General features: G+C 50.5%; 2 protein-coding genes across 8 annotated transcripts; one reads left to right on the top strand and one right to left on the bottom strand.

The window, feature by feature from the left end:
- Positions 1-1,008: 1,008 nt before the first annotated feature.
- On the bottom strand, positions 1,009-8,193 carry LOC120957386 (zinc finger protein 668-like). The gene is made up of 2 exons (XM_040379577.2): positions 5,957-8,193; positions 1,009-2,205 (listed from the first exon to the last, which is right to left on the bottom strand). The coding sequence occupies exons 1-2, from the start codon at positions 7,914-7,916 to the stop codon at positions 1,424-1,426; spliced, it is 2,742 nt and encodes a 913-aa protein (XP_040235511.2). The 5' UTR covers positions 7,917-8,193; the 3' UTR covers positions 1,009-1,423.
- A 1,695-nt stretch (positions 8,194-9,888) lies between these two features.
- Positions 9,889-25,480, top strand: LOC120957453 (uncharacterized). Of its 7 annotated transcripts, none has more exons than XM_040379667.2 (7): positions 9,889-10,238; positions 11,459-15,180; positions 15,997-18,668; positions 18,746-21,002; positions 22,052-22,174; positions 22,284-22,326; positions 22,431-25,480. In XM_040379667.2, exons 2-7 carry the CDS (start codon positions 12,468-12,470, stop codon positions 22,474-22,476), a joined length of 7,854 nt encoding a protein of 2,617 aa, XP_040235601.2. In that variant the 5' UTR covers positions 9,889-10,238; positions 11,459-12,467; the 3' UTR covers positions 22,477-25,480. The 7 variants fall into 7 exon arrangements, with proteins under 7 accessions (XP_040235601.2, XP_049465603.1, XP_049465600.1 ...); XM_049609646.1 differs by lacking the exon at positions 9,889-10,238 and adding an exon at positions 10,245-10,381; XM_049609643.1 differs by lacking the exon at positions 9,889-10,238 and adding an exon at positions 10,388-10,668.
- Positions 25,481-26,089: the final 609 nt, after the last annotated feature.

The following is a 26,089-nucleotide window of genomic DNA, read 5'->3' as shown; positions in this document are numbered from 1 at the left end:
TTCTTCCTCTTTTCGTATTGTGCTTATTTTCGAGTCAAATTCAAGCGATTCCAAATTTCAATTTGACCGTTAGTTTTATAATAAAATGAAAAAAACTTAATGAATAAATGAAATAGAAGAGAATATATGGTGGGCATTACTTGCTTACAGCATTAAAATATAGAAAGCATTGTTTACCTATGAAAATCGTTATTTTTTGCATAAAAACGTGTGGAATACCCGGGTATGCCGGTTGCCAACTCTACGGTTAAAAACTGCTTGTCAACTGCAAAAATGAGATTTTCTCGTGGCCGCACTAAAAATATACACAAGAAAATTTTGAAATTTTGACAAAGGCTCAAAAAAGTGACAAAAGCTCACGTTTTGAAAAAATTGTCAGCATTTTGTCACTCCCATGGTCTTGCGCCTAATGGAATAAACAACACGATTTTTGTTTTTTTATGTGCATGTTTATTTTAAACCTCTTAAAGCTCTTGAATTTCACATAGTTTCACATAGTTTACTAAAAAAATCTCACTCAATCACATCAAATCACTAAATATTCCTCCCAAATAGCTAAAATTGCTTAAGCAGCTAATGTTGACATCGAATGAAAATGGGTTGAGAATATGAATGCTTTCATAAGTAAGCCGAGGAAAATATTGACATCGAAATAAAAGTTGTTAAGATCAATGGCAAACGCTATTCCAATAGAATGGAAAACCCTGTATGTTTTGAAGAAAAAAAATTAACCCAGTTTTTATTACCTTTATGTTTTTCCAATGAGAATATTTGAAATTTGCCATGATTTATTGTGTTTCTGATTATGACTCTGATAACCGTATTTTCAAATATCCTCCTCAGAACGCAATGGCACCTTTGTATTGAGCTGTCATTTATTAACTGCACGGATAAACGGACAGCCGGATAAAAGCTACCCGGATAAACAGCACATGACGCTAATTGGATTTTTTTATCGTTTTTCTTTGATCACACTCAATGGAGTACTAAAACAAAGTCTATTGCGCGTATAATGCATACATGTTTCATTTATTTCAGTAGAGCATTTTTACTTCTTAATTAGCTTCCTACTAAACTGTATCAATTTAAACGCTCTATACACTCGTTAAAATACTCTTTGGCTGGCCAAACAACATAGACAAGTGCGCTCTATGGTCGCTATCGCAGCTCATATTCCATTGTAGTTCGATGATTGGTTTCCAGTTTATTTGGTAAAGATTGTACAGACGGGTTTTTGTTTTCACCATTTAATTCCATCGTGCTTCGTACCTACCTGCGTACCCACCACAACCTTATCACTAAAAAAAATCCCTTCCTGCCTATGTTTAAAAGTCTTCGCCCCTATCCGCGGAGGGCGAGAAAACAAAGGAAGTAAGTTGTAGAATTCCCCTAGAAAAATAAAACACATCTACATCTCCCACGCTTAATCAAAGTTTGGCTCCAGCTTGATAATCGATACATCGTCGTTTATGAGTGCAGCACCGTGGCCGTCTTTCGACTGTTCGGAATTATGCTTGAGATCGTTCGTGGTGGTACGACCACCACCGTCACCTCTTAACGACGAAGAGGACGGATACATGGCCAGGTCGGCTTGCTGCTGGTGCTGAAATAATCGGTCGGAATTGTATAGCTCGTCGTCCTCGCTCTCTTGCTGCTCCTGCTGATGCTCCTTCACCATGTGCCGGGCGAGCTGGTTCGGGTTGCTAAAGATTTGCGGACACTCGTTGCAGCGAATCAGCTGCACCTGCTGGTTGGGCTCTGGCTCTTCCGGCACCTTCCGGTGCCCTTTCAGATGCATATTCAGCTGCCTTAGCTCGAGAAATTTGGCCGAACAGATGCGGCACTTGAAGATGATTGAACCGTGGCTGCCGGGCTGGACGCGCTGGGACGAGTGGATCAGCTGGTGGCGCAGCAGCGTACCGCGGTACCCGAAACGGTAATGGCACACCTTGCAGCCGTACGGTTTAGATTTGTCGTGATTTTTACGCATGTGCATCGTTAGGTAGCAGTTGTAGGGGAACTTTTTATGGCAGAGGTCGCACTGGAACTGGGACGGTTCTTCAGTGGGCGATGACGCGGTAGCACCGGATGCGGTCTGCCGCCGTTCAAGGCCCCGCGGGCTATCATCTATCGGTATTAGGCCGCCAGTGCTGTGGCCGTCGTTGTCTAGCGAATCGTCGTGCTCTATTAGCTCAACGTCATCATCTAAAATTTGGAAAAATTGAACAATTAAAAAATGAACATAAAATATATCATGTGATATAATAGTCGCTCTTTTGTAGAGTAAAAGAGGAGTAAATTAATGTTGCAGTGCAAAATGGTAAACAAAATGTTACAAAAAATATGAAAAGAAATGCGAAAAACTATGAAATGAAAAGCTTTGCAAATATAAATTATAAAAATATTAAAATTAAATGAAACAATTTACATTACAATTATAAAAAAGCATGCTAAAATAAATTATATAAATTTAAATAATAAAACTAATAAACAATTGTTACGAACTATAAACCTCTCTTAACTACATTATAACCAAACTGTAAAAACATGATAGTGACGCGAACGAAATAAGAGCAGAACAGAACAAAGCAACTTAACCATTTAGCTAGAACAAATAAACAAACAATAGATAAAAAATAATAAGTAATAGTAATATATAATACATACATAACATAAATGATGTAGCGCAAACTGAATAAAAAACATATACAAAAAATAGAAAAAGACATTAGACACACTGTGAAATGAAAGCATAGGTTAGAATAAATTATAAAAATGGAAAAATATTTAAAAAAAAAAATAAAAATATTATTATCTCGAGTGAGCAGTTTCAGGCACTCCACAGCAGTTCGGAGACAGGCCAAGACCGCAATGCGGTTGTAGCGCCAGATAAGTAAAAACGTAAGTAAGTAATCTTTTTACTTCTTTAAAACAAACTATAAAAAACTAAACAAAATAACAAGCAATAGATAAAGAGGCAAAAATAAGTTTCATTACTTTGTTGAAATTAGCAATAAACAAAATTTATTTTAAAAAATCTAACAAAAAAATTAAAATAAAAGCTTGAATTACATTTAATCCATATAAGAAAATAAGGATAAAACACAGATATCAACACATAGTTTGAAGACATGTTATAATAAATAAATATAACCAATATAACCTTTTGACCAACTTGCATAAAAAGTATGCAAATGTATTAAAAATTTCAAATAAGTCATATATGCACAAGAAGCATTAATAATACAAAAAACTAAACTTCTAAATTTTAGCTCTATATGCGTAAATCTAAAAATATAAATACAAAAAACTAACTAAATTACCTAGAAATTAATGGTAAATAACTATCACAAAAGAGAGAAGTAAAAAAAAACAAATACGTTGCTTAATTAACAACGTTTAAAACAACAAAAGAAAACATACCACAACGAATACTAACGTACAGCCTACACCCGGAAGTGCGACATAATGCATTAGCCCTCAATAAGAGTGGAGCAAAAATCAATACGAGAATAAACAACTAACGGCGAACATGAATGGCTATAGAGCAGCAGTAGCAGCAGCAGCATCGGTCACATATTAAGTTGAGCAAAGAAGTACGAGAAAAAAAAGGATACCGAGCTATTTATTTACTTTGAACAATTTCCCATAACTCCCACCTCTCTCTCTCTTTCTATCGTCCTGCCTCTTTTATCCGGGAAAAACCATTCCACCACGATCACCATCACAACGGAAAAATGTACCCCCTAAAGGAAACTGAACCGCGGGTCGAAGGGTTGGAAGGTAGATTGGGATGCCCGAACCGAACGCGAGGGTGGTGGTGGTACGTAAAACAAAGCTACTAGCTGTTTTCTGTTTTTTATGTTGTAGCAAAACACACGCTATAGGCCATGGCCGGAAGGAAGAGGGACGTGAAACCAGCGCACCAAACCCTCCGGAAGAGGGGTGAAACTACGACTGCATAAAACTGGTTTTAAGTTTCGTAGGAGAGTATGTAACCCGCCTCCAGCATTGCGCAGAGGTGCTATGGGGGGAGTCACAAAAGGTTGGAAAACTTTGGGTAAGAAAAGTGTGTAAGAGAAGGTGGCAACGAGGCGATTAGCCGAAAGATAAATAGAAAGCTATTCAATAGAAATAAAATACAATACAACGCCCTTTCCCCTAACAAAAAACAGTATAAAAGAAAAGTTAATAAACGATATGTAGCTAACACAAAAGCATTAAGCAACGACGATATCGATTATTAATTGCGAACAAAGAGAATGGCGTTGTGTTCGATGCACTCGCGTAAGTGGTTGTAAAACCATTCGCTAAAGCTAATGAATAAAGTGGGAAAAATCGACACCACTACAGCAAACACACACACACCATCGATCGATCGAAAGGAGAACAAAGGAAAAGGAGAAGAGGAAAAAAACAGATTAAAACATAGACTGTTGAACAATACAATATGACAAATCGACAAAACCCGCACTGTCAACAGGAAATGCAAATAGTATAAAAAGAAAATAAGAGAAAAACTGAGAAAAAAACCAGATAGAAGCAACAAACAAAAGACACATACAAACACAAACACACTCACAAAATGGAATTTGTATCTATATAGTTTTGTTCTCTTTTGGTGTACTTGTGCAAGGGAAGCGCACACCGAGCATGGCCTGCCCCGACGAGGTTTGTTGCTAGCGTTAGCAGAAGATAGCGAAGAATGTAATAGAAAACCCATCGGTCGCAACAAAAGCCAATCGCACCACACGACCACCACCGTCACCAACAACGTGCGCACACCCGGGGGGATGAAGGCAATGACGATGACTCTCGTAATTTGAGACCGAAAATTGCACGAAGACGATTATGAGAATCTAATATAAGCAGGGAAAGCAAACAGGCAAATGCAAGATGGCACAGCAATACGTTAAAGAAATGGTTAAAAAGCAATACATTTTATCAGGTAACACAGAAAAAGATAGTGATAACACTCCCTCTCACTCACAATCGCTCTCTCTCTCCCTCTCTATTCCTTTAATGTCTTATCAATTTCGCTGGGTGGTGTTTGATGCTTGTTTTTTGCCCATTCAAGCGCCACCTCACTCACCCCTCTTAATATGAACATAAACTTATGTGCGCGTGTCTGTGCCTGACAAAGTGGTCTTGTGGACAAGTTCCACACACAGCAAAAGGGAGGACAGAGAGCGACAGTGAGTGTGTGTATGTTGTGCCCTGCTTTTAAAAATTGCATAAAACTTGCTAAAATCTATCGATTTCAGTGGAATGTTTCGGTTGGCGGGGGGGGGGGGGGGGGGGAAAAATGGGAAAACGAGCTTGTTTCCGGAGATTGGGAAACAACATTTCTCTGTTAATACTTTTCCCAACAAATATATCATACACACACACCACCTACAAAGAGACATACAAGCTACAAATGCGCGGGGAGGGAAAATATGATGATGATGACGATGATGAAATCTGTGTATCGCAAGGGTGGTTTGTGCTTTTTTTTTGTTTTCTGTAAACTCAGCTTTATATCGCAGTCGCAGGTTGGGCTTGAGCGGCCAACCACCTTTCTAGGGGGGTAATGTAATTTTACCTCAAAACGTTTTTTAAGCCCGTCATTGTGTTGTGTGTGTGTGTTGAGCTTATTTTTATACTAAAGCTAATGATAAATCAATAACATCAAAACAAATTAGAAGCTTGATGGAACTAAAACTAGACAAGCGAGAGCAGACAAGCAAAATGAGAGGATGAGAGAAAGGTTAAAAGGAAGCATAGCAAAAAAAGGTTGTGGAAATTGTGTTATATAAGATGAAAAGAAGAAAGGGGAAAACCCGGGTACATAATAAAATAAAAATACTGAAGCTAACAAGCGGAAATATGAGAACAGGAGAAAGAACAATTAAAGTTAAAAAGGAAGTGCATAAAATGTCGCCTGCTCTACTCTACAAGTACACAGTATGCATACCGGTTGGGTCGGGCAGTAGGCGTCGCTTTTTGTCCATTATCCGCTTCCCATCCAGTAGGCGCATTTTCATCCCGGGCAGGGCGGTCAACCGTGGCATCATCTTCGGCTGCGAATGTCCTCCCCCACCGGTCGGCGTGCCGGACTCACCCATCCTCGACGACACGATGCCAACCTGCAGCCGGGTGTGCTGCTCCTTCTGGTGCTTCTTCAGCGCTTCTCGCTCATCGAACTCGGTGTCGCACACCGGACACACGTACGCCATGTCGCTCGGCGGTGCCGGCGGCAGGGACAGCTTCCGCTTCAGCCCGCTCGGACCACCGGAGCCGCCGGGTGGGCTGTTGTTGTTGATGCTCGTGCTGCTGTTGTTATTGTCCGTGCCGGATGCCGCTCCGCCTTGCGCCTTTGCCACCGGCACCAGCCCGAGCGCCACCGGATCGAGCACGCAGGACGGCTGATCGGTTTGCTCCGGCGAGAGGGGCGGCAGTGGTGGCACGCTCTGCTGCATCTGCTGCTGCAGCTCCTGCTTGACCAGCCGCTCGAGATCGAGCCGCCGCTCCTTCTCCTTCTCCGCCGCCAGCAGCTCGTGCATCTTCATGTGCGTGTTGAGGACGGTTTCGCGCGCAAACGTCGCCTTGCAGATGATGCACACGTACTCGCTGCGTTCGCGCTGCTCGTCCGGCCGCGCCCCGCCCGGCACCCGGTACACCTGGTGCGCCTTCTTCAGGTGCATCGTGAGGGCGCGCTTCGCCACGAACACCTCCTCGCAGCGGTCGCACGGGTACTCGCCCACCTCCGAGCTGCCCGGCGACACGCTCTTCTCGTCGTGCACCTTGGCGTGCTGGGTCAGCTGCGGCTTGGTGGCGAACCGGTACAGGCACACCTCACACTTGAACGGCCGATTGTGCACCACGTGCACGTTCCGGTGGCGCTTGAAGCGCACGGACGAGTTGAACACCTTCCGGCAGATCGGGCACGTGTACGTCATCTCGCCGGTGCTGTCGTTCTGCGCCTCGATCACGTCCTCCCGCTTGATCTGGCCGGCGCCGTGCGTCACGATCTTGTGCCGCACCAGCCGCAGATGGCTGGTGAGCGTGCAGTAGCACACGTCGCACTTGAACGGTTTGGCCGGGTTGTGCTTTTGCGCGATGTGCATCCGGCACTGGCTCTTGTACGCAAAGTCCTGCTTGCACAGCCCGCACACGTGGTTGCCACTGTCCTCGTCCTGCTGGTAGTGCTCGTCCACGAACGCTTCCATCGGATCGGGCAGGTCCGCTTTCGACTCCTCAAGCAGGTTGGCGTCGTCTCCCTCCTCCTCCTCGCCCGGCTCACGGCCACCCTCCTCCGTCAGCAGGCTTACGTCGGGTTGAATGCTGAGCATGCTCATCTCCCCGCTCGCGTCGTACACCGCGCCCGGGGCGTCCTCCTCTTCGACCCTACCGCCCGGTCCGTACCCGTGCTCCTCGTACCCGTCGTCGGGCGTTTCTTCCTTCACACGGATCAAACCGCCGTCCGCTGGCGGTGCTTCCGCCGGCTGCAACACCTCGCCGGCCAGTGTCACCTTCCCGGTCGGTGGTTTCCGGGACGTTTCGGCGCGCAGCTGCTCGTCGCTGGCCAGCGTCGTCTCGTACAGATCGTACGCCGACAGCAGCTTCCACTGGCAGTTGCGGCAGATCTGCTCCGGCAAGCCCTGCACCGTTTCGCGCTGGTTCAGCGGCAAGCACACGGACAGCAGCATGGCGTACAGCGTCTTCTGGTCGTACTCCGGCACCGGGCTGTGGATGGATATCATGCGCGGACGGGTGGAGAGACAGATCCGGCACACTACCACCATCCTGCCACCGACGGCAACGGCCGACCGTTGTGTGGCTTCGTTCGGTGCGGCCGCTGTCATCGGTTCACTTTTCGTCCCGTGTGGCGACGGTGGTGCGGGTGGTGGCGGTGGCGGCGGCGGTTCCTCCATCCCTCGCCTGCAGCGGTGCCCTGGGGCCTCCCCGTAAACAACAACAACAAAGCAAAACGAACACCTAACACTACCACGGCAACACTGTTTTCGCTTTACTGTATGTGTGTATGTGTTTGTATGTGCGCGGACTTGATAAGGTTGCTGAACACAGGAATGCGTCCAGCAAGTGTCGCTCCAGGGGATGTAATATGCAATCAGTGCATCAAGCGAACGAACTCGGCACTGTTGTAGCTTCGCTGCCTGGATTCTGACAACTACAACAAAAGCGCATTTGACATTTGCTGTGCGCTCTGACAGCTACGCTGTGGCCGCAAACTTCACTGTCGATTATGACCGTTTGGTAACGGCACTCTATTCCACTGTGCCGGGCTGAACGTGTGTGTCGACCGTGATGGACAGGTTTTGAGAATGTGCTCTGATTTCTCGCATTTTCGTTTGCAGATCTACATGAAGCAAGGGACACTTAAGTGTTTTAGTGTACTGAAACCCATTTATTTGTGTATTTTCATGATTTGATTCAACACTCGCCGCACGGTCGGAGCGATTCTACACAATTTGAACGCCATTTTCGAACGACAGAGCGAACATGTTCGAATAATTAACCCTTTCGCTGTCAAGCAAAAATGTATCTTCATTTTCCAGACATGTAGAGCATACGAGAACATGCTCAACTTTGGACGTGTATAACTTTCAAATGCATGATTTCATTGCAATTCCATCGACATTTGTGAAGATCCTACTCGTTGGTTCTATTGTGTGATATTTGATTGATGTTTGGTTCACTTGCTGAGTTTCTACAATTTTAGTAATGGTCAGAATCTTGCCGCATGCGACAAGAAATTAGTTTTCTCTATTTTCTACCTATATCACCTCTTTTTTTATGTATTGTTGCTTCTCGATAAGGATAATCATTATATGAGGTGATTTTAAACATTTGAAATTTAAAGCCAAAAATATACGGACCGCCAAATTTCGGTCCGTGTATTTTAGCCTAAAGTCAAATCGCATGCGGCGAGGTTCTGACCACCCAAGCGCCGATTAGATTAAGCTTAAACGACTGGAAAATCGAATATCGAATCATAGAAAAAAAACGAAAGCTCCCTAGCTTCATTGGTTTGCACAATAGATGGCATATTAAAACTGATCACTATATTGCTGTCCTGCAATGTGTTTCGACAAGTTTCATCTAATCATGACCTATATAACCTTCTAACTTGCCGAGCAAAAATCTATATGAATAGTCGTGTGGTCAGATACATGAGTATCGACACCAAAGACCATTACTCAAATCTCACTTGCTTCAGTGCTGGTTGAATATCTTGGAGTTTAGTATTTAAACAATCGTATCGCCGTTCTAGTTCTAGAGCAAAGGAGAAAGCTTTAAACGCGAGGATAGCTCCACTGTGTAGCCATCCCACCAACAGATGGTGCCACTAGCTTTTTAAATATTTTTAAAATGCATCAGTCGTTTGCTTTCTGCTAACCGAAGTATTTTTATATTCCGTTATAGGTTGAAAGCTTGAGCCGTTAAGAACCCGTTTAGTGATCGTTTAGTGGATATGTGGTACTTGGAGTCTCATAGTATGTTTTTATAACAAACTTTGAAGTCATTTTTCGACAGAACGGCAAAATGAGCTTTTTTTATTCAGAAATTAGGTATCAAATTACATGGGACGAGACCACCTGGTTTATAAAGATTATGTAGTCTTTGCTTCATGAACTCAAAACTACCGACGGGAAAGCAACTTGTCAAATGATAGCAAAATGAACAAAATAAAATAAATGAATTCAGATTCAAATTACTATTATAAGCCAAGTACTGAGCACCCAGTTGAATACGTACATATGTGCGCATTTTTGCCATAATTTTCTAAAATTGACACATTTCTAAACGTACGAACGTCTTTTTCAAATGCAAGTTTAACCCTTCCACATTCCCGAACGGTTTGCTACTGTCATGTACGCGTACGCGCCATACTTTCGTTACGCACCGCATTTGCCCAACCTGGCGCCTGTTCCGCGTACCCCTTTTGCGGGCCATCCCTTGCAAGCGAAAGCGGGACGGAAAGCGTAAAAAAGTGTAGCGGCGAAGAAAACTACGAGCAGGAAGTGGCGAAAAGTGCATCTTTAGCGCACACGGCTCACACACACACACACACACTTACACGGACACGGACATACGGGACATACAGGCGAAACCGAGTGAGAGAGAGAGAGAAGAAAAAAAAGGCGACGTCGAATCCCGTCGCCGCGACGATCGGCGGAGAAGAAGATTCAGTTCAGCACAAGTTTAGGGCGACATACCCGTTTTCCCGTGTGGTGGGTTTTTCTTGTTTGTTGTATTAATTCTCAATCACCGCTTGGCTAGTTTCGGCTTTAGTTGGGTGGGCTTGCCGCGCGCGCTCAATTACCTCTTGCCGCGGATGCTGCGGGGGCCATTTTCTATCACCATCTAATTGAAGGTTACACGCGCGCTTGGAACAATAGTTTTCCGTGGTGTGTGTATGTGTGTGTGTGTGTGTGCGCCTCGGTCATTTGCGGTGTTCGCACCCCCCGCGCTCTCGCGCTCTCCTTTCTCCGCGGGGGAACGGTCGGTCGGTCCGTTTCTTCTTCCCGTATGGACGACACATAAGTGCGTGCGCGAGTGTGCATGCGTGTGCGAGTGTGTGTGTGTGTGTGTGCTCGCGTACTGTCGCGCTTTTAAACGGGGAAACGAAAAGAGGACAGTGAGCTGCCGCTGGGAATAAAGGTAAGGGTGAGGGGGGTAGTGGGAGCCGCGAGACAAAAAGGGACGGCTCAGCGAACGCTGGCGAAGAGGAGCAGGCGGAGTAGGAGGAAGAAGAAGGCGAAGAAGGCGAAGCAGACCGACACATAGCGAGCGAGCGAGCGCCATCACAACCACACGTTGTGTGTGGGTTCTAGGTGTGTGGCAGCGAAGGAGTGTGTGCGCAAGAAGAAGAAAGGGGCAGTGTGTTAAATCGAGCAACTAAAGCTCACACAGCCAGTAGCAGTCGCGGCAGGAGCAGCAGCAGCAGCAGTAAAGCGAAAACCGCGAGCGCTTCCCTGTCATTTTTTTTTTGGGTGTATGTGCGAGAGCCGCCCGTGGTGTGGTTCCATGGCGTTGTAGCGAAATCGGTCAAGCCTCCGTCTCACAGTGGCCATCCCCCATTACCCCCATTTCTCTATTCCCCTTTTCGCGTTTTGTAGTGGTGGTTGGTGGACGGGGCCAGTCGGTGTGTGTGTGTGTAATTGTTTCTTCCAGCAGGGGCGAGCGAAGCGGGGGGGGGGGGGGGAAGAAGAAAGAAAAAAAAAATACAGGAGTGTGATTGCGCTTTTCGCCACCAGCCACAGTCTCCTTCTTCTCCTTCTTCTTCCTTCTCCACCACCAGCACCACCAGTTCCCCGTCCATTCCAATGTGTGAATTCCTTGCACTCCCGGACGGACGGGAAGGTGTGTGCGTGCGTGCGTACGCGCCCGCGAGTGTGTGTGTGTGTGTGTAGGTTTGTGTGAAAGTTCTAAAAAAATGCGTATTCTGTAGGACCAGCTTTGCCGACGGCGCTATTATCCCCCTTGCAAGAAGAACACACAAGCCCAGCGACGAGAGGGCGCAACCAGCGCCGACGACACCTCGAGCTGAGTGAGCCAGAGCGAGAGAGAGAGTGAGAAAGTGTGAGTGTGAGTGCAAAGAAGACAAGCGCGACGGTGAGTGCGACAGAACGGGGAGCGAGAGAGAGTGTGTGTGAGTGAAAGAGAGCGAGCGATGCGTTGCAATAATACACGGGTGCGGATCAAGATGGAAGATTGTTTGTGCAATTGAAGCACCACACACCACCAACAGCAGCAGCAGCAGCAGCAGCCGTTTACCCGTGTGTGCATGTGTGCGTACACGAGTGTCGCTGCGCGCGTGTGTGTGTGTGCGTGTGTTGCGGTGCGTTTGACATCGAACAAAAAAAGTGCATCGAAAAATCGCAGCAGCATCTTCACATTTCACTGAAAACGCAGCAGTAGTAGCAGCAGCACCTCTTCCCCCCGTGTGTGTGTGTTTGCGGGCGGTTTTTGGTGGTGGGAAGGGAGTGTGTGTGTGTGTGTGCAAATAAAGGTGGAAAAGTGTGGTGTTTCGGTGGTCGGAAAACGTCGGAAAAGAGACGGCCCGCGGGTGTGAAAAACGCTCTCGCTCGCGGAAACGACCGTACCTTGTCGAAGGGGGAGGCCTCGTATGTGCACACGCACAGCCCGCGAGCCGCCGCCATCATTGCGCCCACCCTTCTCAAGCAAAAAAGGGCCACATACCGTGTGTGTGTGTGCGCGCGAGTGTAATTGTGTGTCGCGAAGTGTGTGCTAGCAGCAGCAGCAGCAGCAGCAGTTGGAATCGGCGGCATATGGCAGCCATCAATCCGCCGTATTGATTGTACGCACAGGATAATCACACATACACACACAGAGACACCGCGGTTTTCGATCGGTACCCGTCGATTCCGTGCCGTGCGCCATCCAGCCAACCAACCAAAAACCCCAGCACACGGCCCCGGCACGATAACGATGGCATAATGCATCCCGAGGAGCTGAAATCGAAAGCATTCGTACTGGAACCTCAGCAGGACAGCAGTGGCTTTGTCGGTACGGGACAAGTGCCACCGCAGTATCTCAACCACCAGCAGCAGCAACTGTTCCAGCAGCAGCAGCAGCAGCAGGCGGTTTTTCAGGAGCAGCAGCACCTTCTGCCACAGTACCACCAACAGCAGCAGCAACAGCAACAGCAGCACTACCATCATCAACAGCAGCAGCAGCAGCAGCAGTATCAACAGCAGCAGCAGCAGCAACAGCAGCAGCAACATTTCACCCGCCAGACTGCCACCTCCTGCATGCAGGACAAGTACAGCGCTGGCAGCACACTACGCGGACAGCTGCCGATGGAATGGGGCGACAGCCTGGCAACGGAGCGCGTCATTGCCGGAGGGGGTGGGACCGTCGTCACCACCGTCGGCTCGCCGATGACGCCCGGGCTCGGCGGGCACCATCACCATCAGGGGGCGGCGGATGTCGGCGTCACCTTCGTCACGCACGGCGGGTACGGCAATGAGGCGGGCCAGCGACGCATGATAGCGACGGCCGGCGTTGCGCAGTATGCGGCCGGCCGCGTGGTGGACGGGTCGGCGGGCGGCTCCGGCGCCGGGTACTTCCACGATCAGCTGGCCGCCCACGGCCAGTCCGTGGTGGGCACCGCGATGGGCCACTTTGTCGCGGTGGAGGCGACGGGCGGGGGCGCTTACGCAACGGGCGGCATTGGGGGCGGTGGCGGTCGGACGGTCGGCCCGATGGTGGCCAGCCCGAACGCGGCCTCACCCCCGGGTGTACCCGGCATGGGCGGGGGCAATGCGTACGGCCATGCGGCCGGTACACCGACCCACGTGGCGTCCTACCTGCAGCAGCAAGGGTCGCCCAGCGGCATGCAGCGGCTGAGCGATATGGGCGCCATGCAAACGACCGTCGTGGTGACAGCCAGCTCGCTCGTTGCCCAGCAGCAGCAGCAGCAGCAACAGATGGTACCGGAGCATCGGCGGGCCCAGCAGCAGCAGCAGCAGCAGCAGCTGCCCCAGATGCATTCCGACTTTTCGTCCGGCGCTTCCAGATCGCCGTTCTCGGCGGCCGTCTCGCTACCGTCGTCCAGCCCGTGCCTGGTCGATGCGACCGCCGTCGGTGGACAGATAGTGGCCTCCTGCTCGAAGCCCTCCGAGATGGTGCTGAACAATGAGGCGCTCAAGGTGGCCAACCAGATGCCGGTCATTACCCAGCAGCAGCAGCAGCAGCCGAGGGCAACGCAAATGTACGGCCTGCAAGGGTCGGGACCGATGGAGGTGTCGCTCGAGTCCGAGTTTAGCTTCCCGGGTGTCGACCAAAGCGACAATGTCCAGCAACAGCAACAGCAGCAACAACAGCAACAACAATCTCTCTCCCTTACCCTCAGCGGCAACGGTGGCCAAGCACCCGTCGCCCGATCGGAACCGCCAAACGAACGCATCACACGCTCGTCCACCGCGAACAATCGGGCCGCGGCCCGGCTAGCCGCCAACGAAGGTTCCGGCGATGGGGAAGCCGCCCTCGAGGAGGGCCTTCCGTCCGATTCGCTCACCAGCAACGACCTGCACTCGGTGTTGGACGGGAAGTTGCTGGCGGACACGAAGCCAAACATCAACAGCATGCTGTCCCAGGGTGGCGATGGCCAGCAGCAGCAGCAGCAGCAGTTGACCCCGGCGATGGTGCTGCCCCAGTCCGACCAGCCCCGCAAGCGCTCCGTCAAGCACGTGCGCTTTGTCGAGCCGAACGAGGAGAACTCGTACGACGGGATGCGGCAGACGCGCGGCAACGTCGTGTCGCCCCATCCGCTCGGGCTGGGCCAGCGCACCGACGACAACGAGCAGGACGAGGAAGAGGACGACGAGGAGGAGGACGAGGAGGAGGACGAGGAGGGCGGGGAGGAAGAGGAGGAGGAGGAGGACGATATGGATGGGCTGTCGCTGATGCAGAACCTGCCGCCGGTGGAGAGTTTGCTGGTCGAGATGGACGAACCGCTCGAGGAGGAGAACGACGACGAGGAGGTGGAGATGGAGGACGACGACGACAATGGGAGCCGGCGCCGCCTGTCCGGAAGGCGGGGGCGACGCGGTGGCCACCACCTGTCCGGGCTGCACCGCCCGGGCCGGCCGCCCAAGCACAGCGAGTCGATCGAGCTCGAGCTGGAACCGCTGCTGCCAGAAATCGAGATGAGCGAGGGTGGCAGCGGCGGCCTGGGCGGGGCCAGCGGTACGGGCGACGAGAAGGGCGACGAGCAGCAGCGGATCCCGCCGGTGGCGCACGTGTGCCGCGTCTGCCTGTGCGACGAGAAGCCGGCCGGCGAGGACGGCGAGGTGCGCCCGATGGAGTCGCTCTACTGCACGGTCGTGCCGGAGTACCAGTCCCGCAGCCTGTACTCGATCCTGGTCGCCGTCTGCCACCCGCTACATCTCGGCAGCAACGCCGGCATGCCGGACCGGATATGCGCCCCGTGCAAGACGAAGCTGCTGGCCGCGTACGAGCTGTACGACATGTGCCTGCGCAACGACGAGATGCTGCGCCGCAAGTACCAGGAGAAGCTGCTGCTCGCGTCCAGTGCGGCCGGCGGCGGGGGCGAGATGCGCCGCATCAAGAAGGAAAAGCTGGACAACAACGGTGTCGATGCGCTCGGGGGGGACCACGACGACGAGGATGACTACTACCGTGGCGGTAAGTGTTTCTTTCTTTTTTCTTTTCTTTCCGGGCGCGTCCGAAGGGTCGCGTCTCGCCGAAGTCGAGGTTGGGGGGGAAAGTAATCTGTGTGAAGTATGTTAATTAGATAATTGAGCAGCAATTATCGATCGGGGCCTTTTTTTTCGATGGTTCGCGCTTCACGCTGGGCGCTTGCAGCTCGTTTTTTATGGATTGAGGTCACATTCCGGCTCTCTGTGGTCGTGTTTGTTCGGTTGAGGTTTGGTTGTTTCGTTTTGCTTTTTTTCCTTTACACCAAACCGGATGTTTGACTCTGTTTCTTCGACGTGTGGTTTGTGACGTCACGATGCTCTAAATGTTACCGTTTTATTTGAATTTGAGCACAAACTGTTTAAATGAATTTGAAACTGAAGCGTGCAGTACTTATTTTCTTCTCCACCCTTAGGGAGGAGGTTTGTTTCACTACCTTTGCACGCCCTTTTTTGCTGCGTGAAGCAAAAAAAAACAAAAACGATTGAAATTTAAATGTTGTTTAGAAAACGGAACGCCGAATGCAAATTCAATAAGTAGGGGGAAGAAGAAGCATCAGGGCATAGGAAGCGAAGGAATACATTACCGAACGCGACAAACTGCGCAGACAAATTACAACGTCACGAAGAAATCGTCACAGAACACACAGAACGAGTATCGTACGCGTGTCGTAGAAAATGGCGCACGTAAGTGCGATTTTTTTGTTTTGCTGCACGACAGTACGTCATGTTCCCCCACTCCCTTTTCAAACTGCTGATTTGTTTGTTGTTTTTTTTCAACCACAACTTCCGCTTCTACTTTTAGGCATGCCGAAGCGTGGCTCGATGCGCGTGAACGATCACGACGACACATATCTGTACGATCGGCAGTACCCGCTGCATTCGGCCAGCGCCGTCGCGGGCAGAAACTCCACCATCGCGGCCTTGCAGTCCCGCTTCCAGCACCAGCAGCAGCCATCGCACGGAAGATGGGGAAAATATCAGCGCCACCAGTCGCAGCTGCACCAGGTGGCGAACGGGCCGGAAGCGCTGCGCCAGCTGCACGACGGCCGGATGAAGCAGGCGGGCGCAGGCGGCGGCGCCGCCCGTTCGGCCGCCAACTACGACTACAACGCATTCCACCGCGTGCTGCCGAACGGTAGCCACCAGTGCACCAAGTGTATGCGCGAGTTCAAGTACCACAGCTACTACAAGAACCACTACATCAGCCAGCACGATCCGAGCAAGCCGTTCAAGTGCCGCAAGTGCCACTACACCTTCCTGACTGAGCGGTGGCTGATCGTGCACATGCGCACGCACATTGCGGCGGGCGATCTGATGCCGCTGGCTGGTGGCCCGGCGGCGGCGGCGGCGACCCAGGGCGCGGCCGATGCCGGTGCGGTCGATTCGTTCGACTCGTCGCTGGACGGCAGCGTGGAGCGGAGGAAGGGGGCGCGCGGCTTCGACTGCTACTACTGCGACATGACGTTTCCGGCGATCGCGCTGCAGAAGCGCCACATGCTGTCGGTTCACGCGGACAAGCATCGCGGGCTGGAGTGCCCGATCTGTCAGTGCCGGTTCGCGAACCAGTCCAGCTTCCTGATCCACCTGAAGGAGCACAAGGAGCAGAAGCGATTGCGCAACAGCAGCGGCGGCAAGCAGGAGGAGGCAGGCGGCAAGGGAGAGGACGCTGCGGCCGGCAGTGCGGCGGTGAAGCGCGAGTACGGCTGCTCCGTCTGTGCGGTGACGTTTGCGCGCGAGGTGCTGCTGAACGAGCATCTGCACGAGCAGCATCCGGACGCGTTTTTGGCGCAAAACAGCGACCTGGCGTACATGTGTGGCGTTTGTTTGGCCGAGTTTAGCGACCGGGCCGCCCTGGAGGGACACACGAGCAGCACGCACACGGAGGCGGAGCTGGCGGAGGCGGCGGCAGCAGCGGCAAAGGAAAAGGTGCAGCCGCCGGCGGCCGAAAGCGAGAGCACCGGCACGCAGCAGGACGATGTTAAAAAGGAGGGAGAACAGGAAGGGGAGGAAGAGGAGGAGGAGGAAGCGGACGATGAGCAAAACGAGCAAAACGATGCCGATGATGGTGTGAAGCAACAACAGCAGCAGCAGCAGCAGGAGGAAGTGGCGGGCGAGGAGGAAACCAAAGGAGCGGAAAAACCGCCGGAGGGCTGCTCGCTGGTGTACAAGTGCAAGCTGTGCCAGTCGCGCTTCGTGACGAAACAGTCGCTGGCCACGCATCTGGAGACGCACGTGGCGGCGATGAAGCGCGCCGCCGGCAAGCGGCCGTACAGTGAAACGGGCGACGGCGAGGGCGGCGACGGTGCGGAGGGTGCTGGTGGTGCCGACGAGGACGACTACAGTGGCGAGGACGACGACGAGGAGGAGGAGTACGGTGGGTCGCAGAACGCGGGCGGAGAGAAGCGCCCCAAACGCGCCAAGCCGCAGGCGGCCGAGGAGGACGACGACACGACGACGGAGGAGATGCCGATCGATCCGGACGAGATCTCGTTCAACCCGGACACGGGCGAGCAGATGTTCACGTGCCAGGTGTGCGGCAAGGTGATCAACACGGTGTCGCAGTTCCGCCGGCACAAGCGCGTCCATTCGCCCAAGGGCCGGCCGTTCGAGTGCCACATCTGCTTCTACCGGTTCGCGATGAAGTACAGCTACACGGCGCACATGCTGCGGCACGAGCTGGGCTGCAATCCGACCCAGCCGACCACGTACCGCTGCACCAAGTGCTCGGAAACGTTCACGCGCCGCAAGCTGCTCAGCCAGCACATGGCGGCCATGCACGGGCGCTGGTCGGACGGGGGCAGCCCGATGTACGGGTCGCCGGGCCAGCCCGGGTCGACCAGCGGCCGCGGCACGCACACCTGCCCGATCTGCTCGGAGTCGTTCACGCGCGAGAGCGTGCTGAACGGGCACATGAAGACGCACAACCTGGAGGCGGCGCAGCTGCAACACTCCGAGGTGTGCTACCTGTGCCGCGTCTGCAGCAACGAGTACGAGTCGCGCGAGCAGTACGAGGCGCACGCGGCCGAAGCCCACCCGGGCATGAAGATGGAGATGGTGGAGGCGGGCGTGTCGGCGGACGTGCTGCAGAAGCTGGGCAATGTGCTGGATGCGGCTGCGGCTGCAGCTACTGCGTCACAGGACGGCGACGGCAACGCTGCGGTCAAGACCGAAGAGAAGCGTGACAATGGCGCCGAGGGCGAGGAGGAGGAGCGTGTCGGGGCTGGCGGGGACGGCGGGGAGGAGGAGAACGGGGAGCAGAAGAGTGCGGCCAGCGCGGCCGGCGGGGGCTTTACGCTCATATTCAAGTGCAAGCTGTGCTCGGGCCGCTTCCTCAAGAAGAAAACGCTCGACTGGCATCTGCAGACGCACCGGTCGATCGCGAAACAGGGCGACGGTGTGGCGATACTGCCCGATCTGGGACCGGACGCGATCGGCGACCAGCCCAAGATGAGCAAGTGTACGGTGTGTGGACAGGTAAGCATAACTTGGTGGTGGTGGTGGTGGCAGTCCGGACACGATTTGATGATTTTCCTTTTGCCTGTGCTTTGCAGATCTTCGACAATGAGCTGCTCTTCCACGAGCATATGCGCACCCATCAGCGCGGTCCGCGCCCGGGTGTCCACCTGGGATACGGAGGGATGGCGCAGCAGCCGCCAACGAGGCGCCGGCGAACCGGCGGCCGCAGCCTGATCCAGTGCGATCTGTGCAAAAAGACGTTCATGTACCGCAGCCAGCTGCACCAGCACACGATGCTGCACCATCAGCCGGGCAAGCCGTACGAGTGCAAGATCTGCCACTACAGCTTCGTGCACAAGCTGAACCTGAAGCGCCACGAGCTGACGCATCTGCGCGAACCGCCCCGTCAGCTGCTCGACCAGCAGCAGCAGCAGCAGCAGCAGCAGCAGGACGCGGATCAGGACGATCAGCTGGACAACTCGCACCTGCTGCAGCCGCTCGTGCTGATGGCCGGCGGTACGGAAGAGGAAGCGACGAACGGTCGGGGACGTGGTGGTGGTGCGGCCGGAACCGCCCAAGACGATGGTGGCGACGGCGATCAGTCCGGCTCGGCAATGGATGGCTCGAGCGCGGCCGACGACGGTACGACGGGCGGCAGCGGGCGGTCCTGGACGGCGAAGAAGTTCAAGTGCGTCGTGTGCGCGCTGGTGTTTAACCGGCAGAACGAGCTGGTGGTGCATCTGCAGACCCACATCGAGCGCATCAACGAGGTGAAAAACCGTACCTCGGCGGCGGTCGCTTCGGCGGCGGACGCCGGCATCGCGCCGACCGATCGGCAGTGCAAGCTGTGCCACAAGGTGTTCAAGTTCAGCTGCCAACTGAAGCAGCACCATCTGCTGCACCACGCGCGGGAGAAACCGTTCGAGTGCCGCACCTGCCACTATCGGTTCGAGTTCAAGGGCCACCTGGTGCGGCACCGGGCCAACCACCATCCGAACGAGGCGAAGGAAGACCAGGACTTCCCGAGCCCGTACCTTACGTCCACCCCGCTGCGGGGTGCGCGCGGCGGCGGCTATGGAGGGGAGGCCAGCAGCAGCAGCCAGGGCAGCGGCAGCGTGCCAAAGTACGGCGGCATGGTGACGGACGACGTGATTATCGCGCCGACCACGTCCTCGCCCCGGTCGGAGAGTGGGTCGGCCCACCAGTGCCCGATGTGCTCGCTCAAGTTCATCAAGGCGCGCTCGCTGGCCATGCACATGCGGATACATCTCGGCGGGCGGAAGCTGCGCCGCGTCATACCGGCCTCGACGGCGGCCCCGTCGCCGCCGGGTGAGGCCCAGCCCGGCACACCGACGACGGGGGCGGACAAGCTGGTGTGTCGGTTCTGCGCCGGCACGTTCCCGACGGCGCACGAGCTGAAGACGCACATGATGACGCACATCGGCAGCGAGGCGATGGATCTGGAGGTGCCGTTCGGTATCAGCGCGTTCAATCTGCTGCACGAGAACATGTTCAACGATTCGATGGGAGGCGAGGGTGGCTCGTCGGCCGGGGCGCTCGGCGGCGAAGATCACAGCAGTATGGGCGGCGAGGGTGGCAGCAACAGCCGGGCGGAGGGTGGCAGCACGGACGGCGACTATCAGCAGGACGATGGCGAGGACGGTAGCGGCGGTGATCCACTGTTCGACGGCTCCAATCTGGAGCTCGTCCTGGAGGATAACATTCTCGATAAAGATTTTGGAATGCGATATCAGCAGCAACAACAGCAGCAGCAGCAGCAACAGCAAAAGCGCCGGTCTGGCAAGTCGGGACAGAATAATGGTGACGGTGGCGACGATGCCGGCGAAGAGGAGGAAGACGATGACGAGGAAAACGAGGACGACGTGACGGACACGAACGATGGGGACGGTGGCGCCGGTGAGGACGACGAGGAGGAGGACGAGGGCGAACAGTCGTCCGCGTCGACGATGGCCAGCTTCCAGCGGCACATGAACCTGATGGCGACGCACCGGTCGCGGCTCGCGGCCACGGCCGCCCTGTCCGCCCGGCTGCAGGCGACCCCCTCCGCTTCCTCTTCGTCGCAGTCGTCCTCGTCTTCGAAGGGCAAGATTGTGTGCGAGCTGTGCAAGAAGGAGTTCCTCTACCCGTGCAATCTCAACCAGCACAAGCAGCTGCACCATTCGAAGGAGAAGCCGCACGAGTGCCGCATCTGCCACTATCGCTTCGAGTACGTCGGCCACCTGCAGCGGCACATCCGGCAGCAGCACGAAAAGATGGCGGAGGAGCTGCTGGCGCCGGCGGAACCGCAAACGTTCGATTGCAACTTTTGCGGCGAATCGTTCGACTCGAAACGTAAGTGTGGTGGACAGAGCTTTTTGATATCATTTTTTTTTCTTTTTTTTTTTGTAATCAGTACTGCAAAATGTCACAGTGAATGTCATAAAAAAATCTGACTGGAACAAAATTCATATCAGCGTCACGTACTCAATTGTGATAATCAATGGTGATACTCAAAACAATTGGTCGCGCAAACAATACAGGCTTCGTGACATTTTTGCGACCAACGCTTGGTCAATAACTATGTCATGATATTTTTTACTGTGATCAGTTCTGCAAAATGTCACTGATATAGTCATGACAAATTTCGGCTAAAACAAAATCGTGTCAGCGTCACGGGCTGTACTGTGATGATCAGAGGTGAGACTTAGCAACAGTTGTTGCGATCATCACATGCTTGGTGACATTGTGTGCAACCAATTCTTGGTCAGTCACTTGGTCGCGACAATTTGTGTCGGTGATCATCACGATAGTCATGCGAGATATGCGGTGCGTGTTAGTGGTTCCTAGAAACCAAATGAGCATGTTTTCTCTCTGTTTGACCCGACATACAATCAAAGCAGACAGAGCGAGGAAGCATGCTCATTTTTTCACTTGGGACCACACGCCAAGAATGTCATGACGAAGTGCGTGATCAAGAGTTGGGTGCTAAACAAAATGTCATCAAGCATGTGATTGGTCCACCAACTATGTGAGTCTCACCACTGATCATTTCAGTTGTGTACGTGAGCTGATTTAAGCTTCGTTTCAGTCATGACTGTTGATGTCATTAGGCAGCACTGTTCAGAGGCAGAAAAAATCATTATGCATGCGCCGGCATTATGCTCAGCTTGTCAGTCAGAGTATCGCGTTGGACACAAGCATTCGCATGTCGTGTTCGGCATGTCATGGCGCACTTTCATTGAGTATTAGCAATGAGCATCAAGCTACCACGGACATGTTCATTTTCGTTGTTTTCGTTGGTGAACATCACGTGATGCTCATGATATTTTGCAGCACTGTTTGTAATTATTGATTTTATGTGATTTGTACCATTTTCTTTTCTTGTTTGTCCTTTCTAACAGCTCTGCTAACGGCACACGTGCACACGTTGCACCGAGGCGAGAAGCCGTTCCAGTGTGACAAGTGTCCGGCTACGTTTAGCTATAAGAAATCTTACGAAACTCACCGAGAGGAACATTACTTGAGTAAGTGTTGAAGCAACTGTGCGTGTGTGTGTGGTTGTGTGTATTGGTGCATTTGCAAATGTGATCTTAATGGGTGTTCCTTATCTTATGTCTTTGTGTCCTTATCTAGAAGCCAGTAATGGAGCCTTCAAGTGCAGCTTCTGCAAGAAAACGTAAGTAGCATCCCACGAACGAGGGAAAAGGAAAGAGCGATAGAGGGGTAAACATGACCTAAAATAACGAGCTTCTTTTTTTATTTCTTGCTTGCATTCCACAGTTTCAACAGCGCACAAAAAGTAGACAACCATGTTTGCATTCAATAGTGAAACCGGAATATAGAACACCACTCTACAAAGTAATATAATATATATACTGAAGCAATGCTAACAATTTACGCTAAAAAACAAACAAACAAAAACCGCCGACCGTTTGTGTGGAGGATAGCGGCAGAACGAGCGGTGGTGGCTAAAACAATACAAATTATAGCAGCTATAATGTATCTTTTTACAACACACACACACTCACACATACTCAACACATATGCGCCGAAGTTCGTGTAAGTTTAGTCGATAGGGAAGAAAAGTGAAACAAAAAAGATAAGTATTGTATAAGCAAAATCAAGATAGAAATTATATACATATACATATATACATATACATATATATATATATAAATATATATACATATACATATAGTAGAAAAGCAGAGGAAACAAACAAAACATACAGTAATAACATTTGCAGGAATATAAATCGCCTATAAACTGTCATATGGGAAACGAGACACAACGTGTAGAGGAGAGCGAGCGAGCGAGAGAGACAGAGAGCATGTAGTTTGTAAGAGAAACAAATCAAAACAACAGACATAAAGAAAAAAAAAAGAACATGTACGTGTATCAAGCAACAAAACAAAACACTCAGATGTAGAAAAAAACGAAACGAAAACAACAATGAAGCAAGAAAGCGTGCGTAAATAGAACGAGGCCCAGTAAGCAAGAAGAAAAAAGGAAGGAGAAAAAAAAAACAAATTTGAAAAAAATGACAAAGCAACACAAAAAAACGGCAAAATTGCAACAGCAAACAAACAAGGCAAAGTAGTAGTTCAAATTGGATAAGCATATTCCTACTTATAGTTGTATTGTTATGCATGAAATTGTAAAGAGAGACAGAGAGAGAAAGGTAGAAAGGGGAAGTCGAAACAGTGCATTCTTACACCTGCTCTTTGGAAACATTGGTTTAGGAGAGGGGAGCAGCAACACATCACCGATAGATTTATTCCTGTAACATGGAAGAGTAATTAGTACTGTAAGTGTAAATGCATTGTGCATGTGTGGTGTTTTCATAAAGTGCGCAAAAAAACACACATACACACATGCACTAAATAATGGAAAAAATGAATGCGTAGAAATGCCGTACAAGCAACAAGCATGCATGATATATATGCAGCCTTGTGGAGGAAGGAAGATGCATTTGTTTCCACGGCAGCAGCAGCAGCATCACAGTGTCCGTCTGTTGCGTGCTGATGTTAGCAATGAAGCCAGCGTAGTGTACTAGATTGCGCCACAGGAACGTGGTTTAGGCATGCGCATTGTTGCTGCTCCTAGTAGCGTATTAGTAGCAAACTGCACGCGTTGTTCTCGTTTTAGTTTTCAGCCGCTTTGCAAAGCAACAACAACATGATTTGTGTGTCTGACTGAGTTCCGGCAAATCCTTTTCGCCGCGATGGCGCCTCTCGTTAAGCGTTTAATTATTATTATTTTTAAAAATTTCTTAGAACCCTCCAAACGCGTGTACATGAACTGAGCAAGAGAGAGAGAGATAGAGCAGTGGATGTTTTATGAATTAGTTTTACTTTATCATATCATATCAATCTTTTTTTTGCCGCATTCACTGCCCGGCGGGTCTCGCCCATCGGTCCCTGGTGTGTCTGCCGGTGTATGTGGAAACCTATTTTATGCTTATTTTATTACAAGTTTTATGCTAACTTATACAAAACTGTGTAGGATTAGTTGTGTATGGTTTGAGCAGCATCTTTATCATTATTGCACCCCATACTGTAGATGAAGCAAAAAAAAAAACTCGCGAACCCCCAACACACGGTGTTTTATACTAGTTACTCAGTGGTAGTACTTTCTTCCGATGTTTGCGCCTTCCCCTCCCCCCCCGAACCGCCAATCATTATCACGCCACGTGGCATTCACGTGCTATTGGAAAGTATTTTCGGCTACCATTACTACTGTACCATGTTTTTTTTGTTTGTTTAATTGTATCATGCCAGGTTTAGTCTTATCCGATTTTTTTTTTTAAATATGTTGCCCCGCCTTCCTTCATGCGCGTTCTTCGCGACAACCGCTTCCTATAAATAAAAGCGACGGCCAACACTGAGACACGTTGCAGGTGCAATTAGCTTACGTTTATTATTTTTTTAACGCACTTTGCTCCGAATCGAGGGTGGTGTGAATGCAAAAGCAAGCAAACTAATGATGATGATGATGATGATGAAGCAAAGGGAAAGGATTATTCTATAGTATGCGTAATAGAGTAGAGAGAGAGAGAGAAAGCTAGAGCAAGTAAATGATGAATGATGATTATGACACATCCTCCTAGAGCAGCCCGCCCATATGTAATGATTGTGAAGAAAAGTAAAACAAAACAAAACAAAAAAAGGGTCCGTATGGATCCGTTTTTGCCGGTTTGTAATAACTCGAAACAAAACTTAGTTTATCCGTTAAAGCAAACAAAAATACCACACATGTAAGAAGCATACATGCAAATACAAGCAGACCGAATGTAACAGTCGAATTAGTGCAACTAGTAAAAAACCGCCCCCATTACATCTATCTACAATCAGATCAAATCACAATGCAAACACAAACACACACACACCCACACCTGCACTACTGCAAACACTGCGGCAGGTGTGGAGAAAATTTCATAAGCATCATTAATTTATTATTATATTTATTATTGTACTTGTAATAAGATATTTAACCGACACCCCTCACCCACCCCACATATGGCGCAAAAATACACACTAGAGGGGAAACAAGAGATTAAAGGCAAGCGAAGGAAGGCGCACGTAACGCAAAAAAAAAAAAATCGCACGGCGGTGTTAACAAGCGACGTCTCTCAGCACATTGTGGCAAAGAAGGAACTCACTCTGCGTGCGTTAAAGAGAAAAAGAGGGAGAGAGAAACAACAAACAGTGAACACACAACTAAATGATCCAAAACGGTTAGAACAAAATAGGAATGTAAAGAAAAATGATAGAATGGCAAAGTTGGAATGGGAAATTAAAGTAAAATAAATATAAGATTTAGAGATTTAATTATTCGCGTTGCGGTGTTTTCTTTTTGTACTGAAATTGTTTGTACATGTATGGCCATGGCAGGGCAGTTTCGCGATTCGTTCCTTAACTGAGGTCCAGGTAGTACTGTTCTCGAATTGGAAAAGTCCAGTATCAGTTTTAGCAACGGTTTCTTTTGAGGATCCGTTTTAGAATATGTATAGGGACTGATACACTTGTGACACGTTCTCTACACAGAACAATTTTTTCCATACAAAACGGGCAAAATTTGGTTCCAATTCTGTTCCCACCGTGTGAGGCAGAACAGAAGTGGCACAAGGTAACTGAGCTGAGAGTCACTCACTTTTGATGAGTGCCCCTATCATTTTCAGTGAGAGCAAATGAAGTAGAGCACATTCATAACGATTTGCTCTCTCCCTTCTGCTAATGTAGGCATAGGAAACGTTCTGTGTGTAATTTTGATAGATCAAAATTAAAAAAAATCATGAAACCTGAATCAAATGTGAATCTAATGTTGGAATTGATCACGAATCTATCTTCGTCTAGCACCTGAGGGCCGAAGGAACTAGACCTGAAACAGAACTTAAGCTTCCTGAGCCAATAGCTTTCCATTTCAAGCGAATTTTAAAG

Source organism: Anopheles coluzzii, chromosome 3 (assembly GCF_943734685.1).
Source record: "Anopheles coluzzii chromosome 3, AcolN3, whole genome shotgun sequence".
NCBI classification, from domain to species: domain Eukaryota; kingdom Metazoa; phylum Arthropoda; class Insecta; order Diptera; family Culicidae; genus Anopheles; species Anopheles coluzzii.
The sequence above is the reverse complement of the archived record's forward strand: the minus strand, read 5'-3'. Positions and strand labels throughout refer to the sequence as shown.

Excerpts from the sequence above, each read along its gene's own strand:
- LOC120957386 (XM_040379577.2), bottom strand. The coding sequence starts at position 7,916 with ATGGAGGAACCGCCGCCGCCACCGCCACCACCCGCACCACCGTCGCCA. Across the intron at positions 2,206-5,956 it reads CCTACTGCCCGACCCAACCG|ATGATGACGTTGAGCTAATA; the intron begins GTATGCATACTG and ends TCCAAATTTTAG.
- LOC120957453 (XM_040379667.2), top strand. The coding sequence starts at position 12,468 with ATGCATCCCGAGGAGCTGAAATCGAAAGCATTCGTACTGGAACCTCAG. Across the intron at positions 15,181-15,996 it reads GGATGACTACTACCGTGGCG|GCATGCCGAAGCGTGGCTCG; the intron begins GTAAGTGTTTCT and ends TTCTACTTTTAG. Across the intron at positions 22,327-22,430 it reads TGCAGCTTCTGCAAGAAAAC|TTTCAACAGCGCACAAAAAG; the intron begins GTAAGTAGCATC and ends TGCATTCCACAG.